Below are 14,658 nucleotides of genomic sequence, written 5' to 3'. Positions count from 1 at the left end.
GAGTAAGTGAGAAACAAACTCAAGAGTCGAAAACACTAAATCAAACATCATGTATTTCAGAATTTTAGAAAACATAGTTTTACTGCTGCATTAAAGAGTCAGAATAATTGGTGAAGACCAGGGATCTCAAAATAAACGCATGTTATTTAACTGATACTTCTCCAGCTTTTCACCTCCCGAATTCCAAACATTCTACAGAACAAAGCTTCTGGAATGACCAATGTGTTTGTAGCGGCAAATACATCTACAAAATAAACAGTCCTGTAAGTCTTCAACATTGATGCTGACCGCATTAGTTTAACTGGATATGACCTAGCCTAAGGCGCTAGGTCATGCATTCCTACTAGGTCACAAGTGGGTATGTCGTACTCCACATCCTTTGCAACCACTAACCAGCTTAGATCACCCACCCTTCAACATATTGAATGCTTTCCAATTACGCCTTCGAACTTATCTCTGACTTCTTATTTGACTGGGCAGATATACTTTGATTATAACAGTGTGACAGATAAAATCATTGTCAAACCCTGAATATCTGCAACGTCTTTGGTGGTGTGCTAGGCATGATCTGTTACACCGAACGACAATCTAAGTCTGTTCCTAGTCGCAACATTATATAACATTTTTTCATTCTTGTTTATCGTGATATTATTTTCGTATCCTATCATTTTCCATTAGTTTATTTTAAATACATATTGACGGAATAGACACCCAAACATGTGATTATTAGGACTATTACACCCCTCATACTTTTCCGGCCTGATTTCCACAAGAATGGCGTGATAGACACATGCGCAATTCCTCTCAGTAGTGAAGGTGCCGCCACGCGATCTTGATAGGTACGCTACTCTTGGTATGTTTACTTGTGATTTTTTCAACCTCATCATACTTTATCGGACCCTTTATCGGACTCCAGTTAGATCGTTTACTGATTGCTATCGAAAGATATATCCCAACTTCCATCTTATATCATTAACAACATAATTTGGGTTAGTGAATAACGGAATTAAATAAGCCAAATACGATAATGGATTTTGAATATGTATATTTCATGTACTCATTAATTTGAACAGACAATCGGAGAAATGAGACGAAGAGGGGAGATCGAAGAGGATCAAAAAAATATAAGTGACCCAACTCGGTTTGATCAAGCGTTACTCAATGTTTATAGTCAGATCAAAAATAAGTTACAGACACGCAGTAAATAGGGAAAGCAATTAACACACATACGATCATATGAAAACAGGTTAATAAGTTCACAAGTGACATGTTCAAAATGTGGCTTGAGATAAATGAATCAGTTGATCTCTCCGGAAACTAGAATAGCATGTGTGTTGCAGTGTATTTGTTTGCGATAATCAATGGATCACGCTGTGTTCACAAACCAGAACTGAATGTCAAAGGTCATGTTTTTTAAACGATAATTTTGCAGTCACTACCGGTAATAGTACGAATTGTCAGAACTAATGAAAAATGCTTACAGTAAAAAAACCTAACTTTAGAATAAGTTTTCTTTAACTATCCTTACAATACCTTACAGTAAGATGTCTCTAAACGCGATCTAAACAATTGTGGCGGTAAATAAGTCCCCAAAATAAATAGCTTTGTAAGTTTTCGACATTGTATGCTGACCATATGTTTTAGTGGACTCATCTAGCTGAAGGCACTCGGTCATGCATCCGCACCAGATCACGTGTGGTAACGCTGTGCTCAACATCTACCGCAATCGCTAGCCAGATTAGATCATGGAATTCCGATATATTGGTCATCGCCAAATATACTCTTCCGATCTCCTCGACTCTGTCTTTCGATTTCTCTTGGTGGGTACGAATTATATTAGAAGGTGTTGCTGGTAAAAGTGTTGTCAAACACTGAATACCTGTGCCATCTCCACAAACGATAAGGGACTCAGCTCAGAAATAGAAATGTTGCTATATATGCGTAGGCCACTAATCAACGGGCTTTCGACGATGGCTACTTCTACATCAGGTGTAAGCGGTTCTTGTCACACTTAATAGCAACGCTGTCGATGAACAAGCAGAATCTGCTAATCGTATTCTAAAGAACCCCAACACTGGGATTTATTCTGTCATGCAAAAGCCTCAAATGACACGAAAGGACTTTACAGATCTCTGTCATACTATCACCCTTCACCTTAATATTCATCGTGAACTCGGACGCTCCAAGGCTCCTCGAAGAAAACTGTCACCAAATAGATCTGTTTCTAGACCGCGAGAAGCGGATAATTGTTGTAACGGGTGAACTGCTAATTTAATGCGCAGCGTATTATCGATCGAATTAATGTGACACGGAAAACACGTAATAAACGGCCTAGTTTTCTGATTGGTCCCACTTCGCTGTCTAGCCCAGCCAGTTGAGTCCAGAACACAAGTCACTGCCTCTGAGATATGAATCATTATATTTCAGACTTACTCTATTTATATACTAATCAACCAGACCACATCGTACCATAAAATAGAAAACAACATTTGTACAATATTTAACAAGTGAAATAAATATCAACCAATAGGGAGTGTACATTTAAAGTCCAAGGCCACCATCAGACTTAACATGATAATTATTGGTATATTTTTCTGCACATCCTAACAATAATCATGACTGTTGTTGGCGCCACAACAAGTACGCTAAGTCCTCTAGAAATTACAGGAAACCCTGAAGCTCCCACAGGGCCAGGCTTTCTGTCACGACAAACTCTTAGGAAAGTTCCCTACCAGCACGCGTTAATGGCAACAGTAGCCGGTGGAAGTAGCCATCTGCTATACATTATTGATCTGGTGACGGAAAGTTCTCTATCTCGTCGACAGTAAAGCAGAAGTCGGACTTCTTCTTGCAAATACTAAAGGCCATCCACATAATCCGGTCTTCAGTTCACAGGCTCAAATAGAAAACTGACCGCCACCGTTCGTAAAATATATGTTTAACTTGATGTGGATTTGCGCTAACACATTCTCTGGATTTTCGTCGTAGAAGACATTTCTATGCCGATCGTTGTGTAGACCTGCTACGGCACTAAAATATACTAACTTAAACAAGCAAACTTAGACGCAAATACTAAGTCATCTATTCGTGGGAGTACGCTTTCTGGTTGCCGGTTATGCTTGGTTGCGGTTAAATATTATATCGATCCATACTTACGACTGACACTATGCAAGTACCATGAACGTCGCAAAACACGACAGATACTACCACGTTTGACCAGCAATGTTACACACAACATCACGGCAATAGGCCCATCTGCATTTTCGGAAGCGAGCTGATCGACTCCAAGGCTGGCGAGGAACCAATTCTAGCATATGGTTGTTTTGTTCAGTATAAAGCCATCGAATAGTTTATAGGCATTTCTATGCCCCGATAAGAATCATGTGTGGTAATTTTGGGGATCCGTTTGTGGACCAATTCTATACGTATATTTTTACCGTATACTTGTTGGTTAAGTAAACTATTCTTATCGATTAAATGTTTAAATATTTCAATGGCAATCGATTGACTAACTTATCGATTGGATGTTTAAAAAACTTCCGTGGCAATATCGATTACATATATAATTGATATATGTACGTTTTGAATTGCGCTTGTTGTGATCGCTCGTTCTGGCTGTTTTGCAGAATATACTTCCCATTCCAAGCTTGATCTTCTCACTCTAGTTATCAAAGATGGGACGCATCAGTAGCTAGCTTGCTGGTCTTTGGTCACCGAGTCTTGTTTCTCGTTCGCAGATTAAGTGAACTCGTGATAGCTTCAAACCTAGCGGGCATCTCCGCATATCGTCCCTAAAAAAAGTAAAAATCCACCACTTGACAGACACCTTGAGGTGAACGACCGTAATTCAACTTTGATGAAGAGGTTAAATAAAGTCTTGTGACTTCAAACGACATTCTTGAGATGGCTATCGTCACTCTCTTCGAACCCTACGATTTTTTTGTGAGTGACCTTCAGCCTCAGAAATGCTTCACAAACGTCCAGAGATTCATCGACGACGCATTCAGTGCTTTCATTTCCGGGTGCGTGTACATCGATGACTCATTGATTTCAAGTTTGAACCTTGTTTTTGAATGACAACAAAAGCAAGGGATTGCTGAGAAAACTCAGAAATGTCATAACGGGATCGTCCCCTTCGTTTTTTGCAGGTATATTACTGAATATCACAGTATTCGTCTTCCACAAAGTAAAATGGATTATCCAGAACCAATCACTCACATTTGACGGACTGGTCAGTTTTTGTTGAAAGTTCACAGCGAATTGTGCATGTTTACAGGGACTCTTAACAGACCAAAGTTGTGAAAAAGCGGAAATCATGAATTTGTACGATGGCGCGAAATGAACACCTCCTTAACTGAAGACTGCAACGCGAAATCAACCAAGCTCACACATAAGGAAATTAAAGCACCGGTCTGTATCGCCGCAAATGGATTCGACATGGCAGATGGAGAGGTCTTAAAACAATGATCAGATACAACACTTGGAATATTTGGCATTTTTATTGAGACGCTCGCGAGACATTGAATCGAGTTATGAGACTATCATCAGGAAGTTCACATGGTCCTGGATGGAACAGAAGAAGCTTTCGCTTAACGGGCTTCCGTACCTAGTAGCAGTGGATCACCTGTTCCTCCAGGTAATAACTTGGGTATAATTAACAACAAAAGAGGAAAAATTCTGAAAATTATGGTGCGACACTCCCCTTAGTTCTTAAGATTATATCAAACTTCCTTTTTAAAGAACTCCTGAAATTTTGGTTGGATTGGCCTATCCGGAGGCGTGGAACGTTGATCTACAGTCCGTTCGGGTGTACTGTATCACCGGGTTCTGGGTGTTACCTCTAAGGTTTTTGTTGCGCTTTAGCCTAAGTGGGTGGTTAAGAGGATGCCCGGAAGTGTTCAGAATGCTTGCCGGAGGCCTAAGCTCCATTGAGAGTAACAGGCGTAATGGGCCTTCCTTTCTAGTTCTATCCAATTGTTGTTCATTTTTCTCATGTCTGTCTCCATTTCTCAAAGTAATGTGTTTCTTGTTCCTTTTCTCCTTTTGCCATGGGGATAGCATGTGAGGGTTTGCCTTTTGACGAAGTTGCGTCTTTTCCTCAATGTGTGTTCTATCCACTTCCAGTACTTCTTCCTGATTTCTTTCTTCGCTGGGATCTCGTTTGTTCTCTTCCACAGTAGACTGTTTCCAATAATGTCTGACCATCGAATCCGAAGTATTTTACGTAGACAATTGCTAATAAATGCTTGTATCTTCTGAATAATGGCTTTCGTAGTTATCCCGGTTTCCTCCCCATTCAGTAGAACTGTCTTGACATTTGCATTGAAAATTGTAACCTTGGTGTTAGTTGACGGTTGTTTTGAGTTCCATATGTTGTTCGGCTGTAGGAATGCTGACCCGCGCCCTCAAATGTGCATCAGATCCACCGTGGTTCTCAAGTCACTAGGAGGTCACCTATTGGACACTTGTACTCTAATAGGTAGAGGTTCAGTGATTGTAGGAGTAGTTTCGGAGTTCTGTTCAACGAAGGAGAGTACTGTAGTGACTATCGTCGACCGAATGCGGAAGCCATTCCTGATTGTTACCCGTTGCCACATATTCGGGACTTGACAGCTACCTTGAAAGGTATAAGCGAATTTCCATGGCTACTGACGGCATCCACAAAACCGCTATCATCACCTTCTTCGGCCTCTACGAAATTACGCGCACGCGTTTCGACGTAAGAAATGTTGCACAAACGTTCCAGAGATTAATTGATGACCTATTTGGAGGTCTTTACTTCGTACAAGGATGTGCAGATGAATGCTTGATCGCAAGTCCGGACGGAGAATCTCATCTCCAGAATCTGGACGTTGTTTTCGGATCTTTCCAAAGAAACGGCATTACTGTAGACATTCAGAAATGTCAAGCCCGCACCGATCCCTTAGATTTTCTTGGACACACTATTGGCGCTAAAGGAATACTCCCTCTGAAAATCCAAGTGAATTACTGTGAACCGTACACAGTCGAACAAGTACGTATGTTCAACGGGCTGGTAAATTTCTGTCGACGGATCATTGCGAATCGAGCGTCTCTCATGACAGTTAACAGGCCAACATCGTATAAGTGCGAAACTCATCAGTGTGAGAAAGAACGTGAATAAAGCATTCTCCAAAGTTAAGGAAATTTTCGTGAAACGAACCATTCTCGCACACTAGGACATTGAATAACCCATTAGTATTTCCGTATACCTATCCAGTTAGACAATCGAAGGAGTCATACAAAAGTCGGCAAACAACCCTGACAACCGTTTGCATCCTTCTTGAGACGATTGCGAGACAGTGCACCGAGGTATGGCAATTTTAGTAAGGGATTCTCACCAACGTTACGTGCTATACAGCACTTCCCAACACGCTGTGGAAGACCGAGAATTTACTCTGCTCACCGAAGATCAATCTCTCACCTTCTCTCCTAACTCGTCTCCACACGAACTCTCCTTTTGAGAGTCTTCACAAGCAGATTACGTTTCACAATTTACTTCAAATATACAACACATATCTGAGGCAAAAAATGTAGCTACAGACGCATTAACTCACATAACGTCTTCAAACAATTTCCAAGGTTTCGACCTCCTTAAACTCAATCAAATTCAACGGGAAGACACTAATCTTCGGCACGAATTATCCTCAACAACCATGAAGCCACGGATAAAACAAATGGTAACACTTAAGGAAAAACTAGTATGTAACAATGTTAAAGGCAGAGATCGCGTAAGCGTGCTGAAACATTATGGACGCAACACCTTCAATAAGTCGAATACGCTTTATCGTCAGAGTGCTGGAGAGACCATTAAGTAATAATAGAACGATTTCGTTGGTATGCTATGAATAAAGAGGCGGGGCAGCAGGCACGCTTCAGTAAAAGCTATTAAAAATCTAAGGTGACTGGACAACAAATGTCCCTAAGGCACTTTCACTACTCTCAGTTCTACATCAGGAAATATTCATCTTCATTTGTCCCTAACTTAATCAGATTCAAACAATAAACATGTGTAATACATTCAACCACTTCAGTAGAACGTGTAGTTATGGTTTTCACTGTGGAATTTTATAACCTCTGGATTCTAATCACAACGCGGTTTACACGAACCTTTTGTACCAGCTCTTCCGTGTTCTATCCTGATGGGGTGTATTTTTAGTTGAAGTGTATTGGCGCATCACATAAGTTGTCCATATGATTTGTGAGGATCGTGAGTTTCATGATAGGTCACTAATCCATCTGTTCTTTAAAGATTGTAAGTCAGTATTGTCAGATGAGCTGAGTAGAGCCAAAGTAAACTTTAGGCTTCTCTTTTTTGAATCACTCGAAGAAAAATGTTCTTAAAGTAGCAGTAAAACAAAGTGTTAGGTATTTCGAGCTAAGGGCTTAAATAAATACTAATATATATTTTGAATAGTTTTTCAGCCAACGAACCTAAAGTTCTAGCGAAACACCTATGATACCGTACACACTGTTAGTCATAGGATGAAAATGCGACGAGACAACTAGGAATTCGCAAAGAGTGATTTCCGATTTCTATTCAACCCAGGGGAGTATTGTAGTGACTATCATTCCTGATCGTTACCCGTTGCCACGCATTCACGACTTGACAGCAACATTAAAATGTGCAGCTGTTTTCTCGCAAATCCATTTGGTTAAGGCTCATGACCAAAGTCCCTTGTCTGCTGACAAAATTCAATAAACCTCTAACATCACTCCCTCCAGAGGCGGTACCCATCAAAGACATGAATGCTGAAACAGCGATCTGCGTCTTTGTCGAACGATGAGCAAAACGTCTCAGCTGTTATTACAGGTAGTCGACTCCAGTCCTAATCTAAGCTTTTCCGTTGTCTTGCTGCACTAGTGAGTTCGATTTCCGTACTCCTCAACCGCTCCGACCTTTATTAACGTATATTTTCACTGTTAAGCTCACAAGGATGCACATGAATAATCATAGCTCTTCGTGATTAAAAAATAGTCCTTATTTCTTATATATAAAGCCAACGGATTTAGCGGCTGATAATATTTCTCTTCAGAAAAGAATGAGGTTTGTAGACACTTCTTTTATTTGCGCCCAATTCAGTGTGATGCGTCACCGTAACTTCTTTTAAATATCCCTTAAATTCGGGTAAATTCATAATCACGTTGTTAATAATCTGTTGATGAGTTTGCTCAACGCAGCATTCAATTACTAGACAACCCCTTTCTGACTGTAATTTACTTCATAAACATCCCTCAATCTTAGGTCTTTGGGGCAAATCTCGATAATTTTCGGGGAACTTCAAATAAGCCCCATTAGTAATTCTGACGATATAGCGAATGGAATCAGAAATTTCTCTTTGGTCTGGATTTTCGCCTTAGGACTGCTGTATATATATATACTTTATAATCATATGATACATACTTCATTAAGAAATCTCCGGATTATTCACTGTACACGAACGTTATTTGTCACTATCCGCAGATAAATCCCATCATTCCACGCACTAATGCATTACGATGACATATATACGTCGTAAGTATATCCCAGTCTCTATGCAATATTATGGGGTTATTATCTTCATCTTATGCAACACTTCTAAATTGTATAGTGCCATAAAATTAACTCATGGCATCAATCGAAAGCTTACGCCATAACGATAAGGAGGAAATGCAGATGTTTATTCCTAGCAGTTGACTTTTGAACGACCAACTGTTTGTCCACAGGGAGAATTTAACGTCTAAAGAAATTGCCGATCATATCTATGTGAATGATAAGTGTCCATTAAGAAAATGCACTGTACTGAGTTATTATAATAAGTTGTCATTGCATAAAATATTAGGAGGAACCACAAAAATAAGTTAAAAACCCCAGGTCAAGGGAAATTTTGTTGTATTTAGTCTCATTATCCCCACAATTAACGAAATTATCCCCGAAGTCAAGAGATTGGAGAATACACTTGTCCCTAACTTTGTAAAGAAACAATACTTTTCATTAATTTCCGGTTGAGTATCTTAAAACGCGCTTAAATTTTCATCCCTTGCTCTTACATAACAGGTTTATTTAATTTACTGGACTCTTCATCTGTCCTTAATGTCAACTAACTACTATTTTTAAAGATTACACTTGATTTATACTAGATAGTTAAAATAATGTTGTATAGCATCATTTTAAGAAACCGGTCTAATTATTATCTGGAATATTCATCCTCCTGTTTGAGATTAACTGAATGTAGTTGTTCCCTAAAAACAAATTCTTTGACTGAGTTGCCAGGGTATATCCACATCTGCAATCACTTTGCTGACCGCATTTTATGTCATTTAATGTAGCATATGTTGATCAAATATGATTTTTTGTTCTGTTTTCGTAGAAGTCTTTCAAGTTACAGAGCTTATCTAGTACCTATAAATTAGTTTCATTGTCTGGATACTGTGCTGTAGTGATATCTCAGTAAATGGTAATATCAGGTATGACATATATATTGCTTAAAATAATGGACAGTGAAAAGTTAAATGGAAAACTGTATCTAGTTAATTGTCGACAAGATCTTTTTGCAAGATTCCACGTTAGATCCCACCTTTGATTTTGGTATTGTGGGTGGGCTTATAAGTATACCATAAGTATACTTATGGTAATAATCCAATAGAAATATATTGGCTGCAAAACTTATTCCTTTTTATAGGAGTAGCACAAAGTATTGTTGGTGCCAGCGTTAAGGTTGAACAAGTCCAAAACAAGCTACTCATAAGAAAATCGTAGAAAACCAACCTCAAAAAGTTATCCATGGAGTTCATGCGGTCATCTCAATAGGCTTGCAAGATCTTCGTTACTGATCTGATTTCGTTTTCAAGATCACTACTTAGGAAATGTACATCGAGAAATTTAACACACACCTTATAGTATTCAATTAATAGTGGGATTGGGTACTATATTTTCTGTCGAAATCTTAACATATGGCATAATTTGATACCCTTATAGTAGTAAATATATTTAAAATCAATTCACCTCTACATACTCTTGTATTTAAACGTCTTGACAACGTGGATAACTCACAAAGAAATCGTCGTTATCGAAAGTTAAGTGTAAAGCTTTGAGAATGAGCTTCCTACTATCTATGAGTTATTTACCGAATATAAGTGTTTACTAATGTGAACATTTTATTCTGACCGACTTAAGTAAATTATATTTATTTATTTAAACACACAAATATTGGTAAAAAGGGGCAGCGGATAGATATACCCCACATAAATCAAAATGAAGCAGGTGATTTTCGTAGGGGGCCACACCCGTAACCTTTGAACTAAAAGTTTGATCCACAAGGCAATGGAGCAACGTCAGGATATGCAGTCCCATAGTAACTGGTGACCAACAATTGGTTCATACGCCATTTGTTCCTTCAGGATCCTGAATCCCATGTACACCATTGGTTTGGCATGAAAGTTTTCCAACTCCCCTAAGTGAACTCTTCGTGTCCACCAACGTGTTTAAAGTGCCGGACATTCACTTTTTCATCCTCTCAATTTCGTAAAGAACACCCGTGATGCGAGAAGGCAATGGGTAGGACTTCCCTGATGGTAGTAGTATACATGTGGCTATGTCAGAGCATTACGAGAGGTAAAGTTGGCTCTCACCACTCTCAGTTGTATATGGTCATATGGGTGGGGGGGGCAAGTAAAGTTAGTATCACTAGAAACTCTGCTACTTATATCTTTCCGGTTAAGTCATTTAACTCTAAACGTATGGTAATTTCATCATTGTGTTTTTTTTTTTCTTTAATTTTATAGATTTTAAATGATTCATTTATTTACTCATGTGAATAAACAATTAATTCATCATCAAAAATCTATAGTGATTCATCAAATTAGAAATAAAAAATATTATCGTAATTGGTGGATTCCATTTCATTTGAATGATTATCAAACAATCACACAATCTAAATTAAATTCTTATGATCAATGGAATGAAGAATGGCTTCATTCAAATCTTCCCATAGAATTAAAATATTTCGATATATCACATCTTCCATCTCATTTAAATAGAAGAATAAAACCAACAAAAGAATTTTTTCAATTAATTTATCGTAAAGAAAAAACAGAAGATTATCAAAGATGTTTATTTGGTGAATATGGTTTACAATGTGGTATTAATCCAGCTTTATTATTTATGAATGAACATGAAATAATCTATGAAAAAACTAAAGAAAATCTATTAGAAAATTCCATATTAGAAATAGTCCACATGAATAAGGAACAAGAGAATAAAACACGATTGAATAATGAAACATTGTAAATTGAATATAAATTGAATCTTTAATTTGTTTTAATTTTCAATTTTTTAGAATGTTAAAAATCAAGAAAAATTTAAATAAAATGCCTGAATTATTAAAAAAATTTCATAATCAAGAAGAAAAACAATTATCTATGAATAATATAAAAAAGGATAAAATGAAAATGTTTATGGAAGAGGTAAGTGTTATTATATGGATCATTTTTGTTTTGTTTTAGGCAAGAGATCGTTTTGGTTTTTATCCAAGTAAAAAAGATCCAAAATTTATTAAATTAATTCATGAATCTGATGAACAAAATAAACTAGAACGTAAACAAAAAAAGAAATAAATAGATATGAGTGTGTATGTTTTATAGAAATAAATTCATTTGATATTGTTGTTGTTGTTCTTGTTGCTTGAATCTTCCCATTGATGTTTAACATTGCAATGGATCAGTTTGGTATTGGCATATGTGCCATCTTGTGCGTATTGCCTTCATCCACAAGTTTTATAAACAAAGGTGGATAGGGACTAGTAGTGGAATCTAGGCCCCTAAATGCCCTGGCATGGCCGAGAGTGGAGTGGGCCCACCCTCCCTCTTGAAATGCTCTCACACGGTCACGCGTACACAGCCTCTGCCAGGGAATTCCTACTCACTACCTTCTCGTGGCGGGGATGTTGTTTGCGAAATTGAAAGGACGAAAGGTGAATGCCCGACGATTTAACCGGATTCCAAACCAATGGTGCACATGGGCTACAAGATCCTGAAGGAACAAATGGCGTATGGACCAATTGTTGGTCACCGACTTCCATGGGACTACATCTTCTTACGATGCTCCACTGCCTTGTGGATCAGACCTTCAGGTCAAAGTCTCCGGATGTGGCCCTCTAAGAAAACCACCTGTTTCGGTCTGGGCACCCGAGCAGTATCACAGCCCTCACACAAAGTGTGGCGCATATATACTTGGTGCCCTCTTGTATCAATATTTATGTGTTCAAATAATATTTAAAAAAGTGGAATCTAGAATGCGTGCCTCGTCCTATTTGGGACTCGTCAGTTAAATGTACCTGCATCTCAAAGTTGATGTTTACTCTGACACTCGAACCCAGTACCATTCACTTCAAACGTCATCACGTTATTGTGACGACGGACCACGGGTGAATTCGAGGAAGCTCAGAAGGAACTGAAAATACTCCATCCAATCACCTTTTGGAAGAATATTCTAGAAATCCTACGTGTAGCTTCCCGATTGGACAATGATAATAACCCCCTGTATGCAGATTGGAGGACTGTAATGATGATTTCATTTTTACTAAAAACTATAAATACCTGACAATTTTGTACTATAATTGACACTGTCTAGTTATAATATTCCTTCCATTAGTCTTCTGTCTTCTCATTGCGACTTGGAAGGGTTCTGGCGTTCTAGTACTCACGTTATACTCGGTATATCAAGAACAACCTTCTAGATATAACAGTTATCCACTCAGCTACTGAGACCTGAAATATATTTTTCTTTTATAAACATACCTTATATATATATATATATTACAACATTCGTTAGTCCACCAGGGTGCTTGGTACCTTTGTGTTTGTGCCACAGGATTGAGCGGTACTATTCAGATTGTAGCGTTAAAGCCTATACGGTGTCTGGTTCTCCTGTGAAGCGAGATTGAGATGTACTGCTCGGTTTATAAAATTTGAGCCTGGGCGGTTTCTGGCTCTCCTGTTAAACGGGGTTGAGCTGTACTGTTTGGGTTGTCACGTGAAAGTCTGGATGGTGTCTGATTCTACTGAAAACCAATGTAAAATTACCCTGGCCCACAAGGGCATATTATATAACTATGAACAACAGTCGGGTTGTTTTTCTCCAAACTAGAACGTTTGCGTATATGTTATGTGGTTGTATAACTCAGAATCGGTAGTAATGACGTAAATATATTCGCTTTGTCTTATCTTAGTTTTAAAATTATCTGATACTTTTCCTCCCTCCAAATCGCATTGTCTATCTCTATTCTTCTATTAATAATAATACTGTTACTACATTTAGTACTCTGGCATTTATCTTGACAATTTCATTTTAACTGTGTTGACGTTATGTGACAGCTTAAACCGAAGCACCTATATCTCAAGTTCTACGCTGTTTATGACTGAAGATACATGATATTAGTGTATTGCTACTTAGTTTGAAGTGTAAATTATTTGTATATACCTGTAATTCAATAGTTGAGAAGTGAGATTAGTTCACAAATATACATTAATTTCATTCTAATAGATTATTTCAATTAAATTAATTCATCTACCAGGTGCTTGGCTATGAGCTACACCTTAAGTGAGGACTAATGATACTGCCCAGCTAATTAAACCAAAGTAGGTGTCGCAGGACTCGAACTTGGGATTCAGTGACGCAAAGTCGAACTCTCTGATCATTAGCCTACCGCTTGAAAGTAGTTATTCTACATCTTACTATCTTGTCTTCGCAAATTTCGACCCATGTAAAATGATGCTTACAGTATACTTTTCTTCAGAAGTGGAATTGTTTAGATCAAAGACATCCTTACAGCAGGAAAGCTATATATGATGTATAGACAAAAACATTATTTGAACCGGATCACAATTCACGCAATTAATACAGCTGTATAAAGATGTATGAAAACAATAAGTGATTGCGAACCCAGTGTTTTCTTCATCTTTTAAATTCTTAGCCATAAATCATTTTATTTTCTCGACTTCCCACTTACGACATTTTTTACCCCTGACTTCTCATGCTACCAACCTCCTCTATCACTATTTTGAGCTGTGGAAACTCGCTCCATTAAACAACGAAGTACAAATGTGTTCTCTGTTTCGAGTTACAGCTTAAACATAAGGACTATTGATATCACTAAAATGGGTGCAACAATTGGTTTGTCTCCATAAACACCATTCCACATGCATTCATATGAGACCTAAAGCCGTCTACGAATGATCAATGACTTGAATTGTGAACCATTTTTAACTGTGATTTCTCAATTTGAAAAAACTGGCTTACGGAGTATAGTCGCGTAAGTTCAATTTATGAAAACTTGTATCGCTACACATTCTTACCAGATCTGCTACCAACGACTAATGGTCTAAAACCTTTTGCCTCATATTTCGACATAAGTAGTTGTGCGCTAGAAAGGAGCTCATTCTGACATTTTAATGAGCGTAACTATATATTCCGTATCGAATAAAACATCCTTGTGGAGTCCTATGTGATTATCGAGGAATAAAAATCATTCTTACAATTTTATCATTGCTTTCTCAGGGCTATCTATAGTTTTAGAAGACACGTCTTATCATCATGAGAATACCTCACTACTTTACGGCACGTGAGGTAGAATTATATTCGAATAGTTCTCCGTAAATTTC

At 38.0% G+C, this 14,658-nt stretch overlaps 1 protein-coding gene across 1 annotated transcript; it reads left to right on the top strand.

The window, feature by feature from the left end:
* Positions 1–7,897: 7,897 nt before the first annotated feature.
* MS3_00008842 (uncharacterized protein) lies at positions 7,898–11,613 on the top strand (the record flags this gene model as incomplete). The annotated part of the gene is made up of 4 exons (XM_012938079.3): positions 7,898–8,146; positions 10,783–11,283; positions 11,337–11,463; positions 11,503–11,613. Exons 2-4 carry the CDS (start codon positions 10,790–10,792, stop codon positions 11,611–11,613), a joined length of 732 nt encoding a protein of 243 aa, XP_012793533.1. The 5' UTR covers positions 7,898–8,146; positions 10,783–10,789.
* Between the last annotated feature and the right edge of the window lie 3,045 nt (positions 11,614–14,658).

The sequence above is a fragment of the Schistosoma haematobium genome, chromosome 6 (genome assembly GCF_000699445.3).
Source record: "Schistosoma haematobium chromosome 6, whole genome shotgun sequence".
Taxonomy (NCBI): Eukaryota; Metazoa; Platyhelminthes; class Trematoda; order Strigeidida; family Schistosomatidae; genus Schistosoma; species Schistosoma haematobium.
Note: the sequence above shows the minus strand (reverse complement) of the source record. Positions and strands in the feature narration are given on the sequence as shown.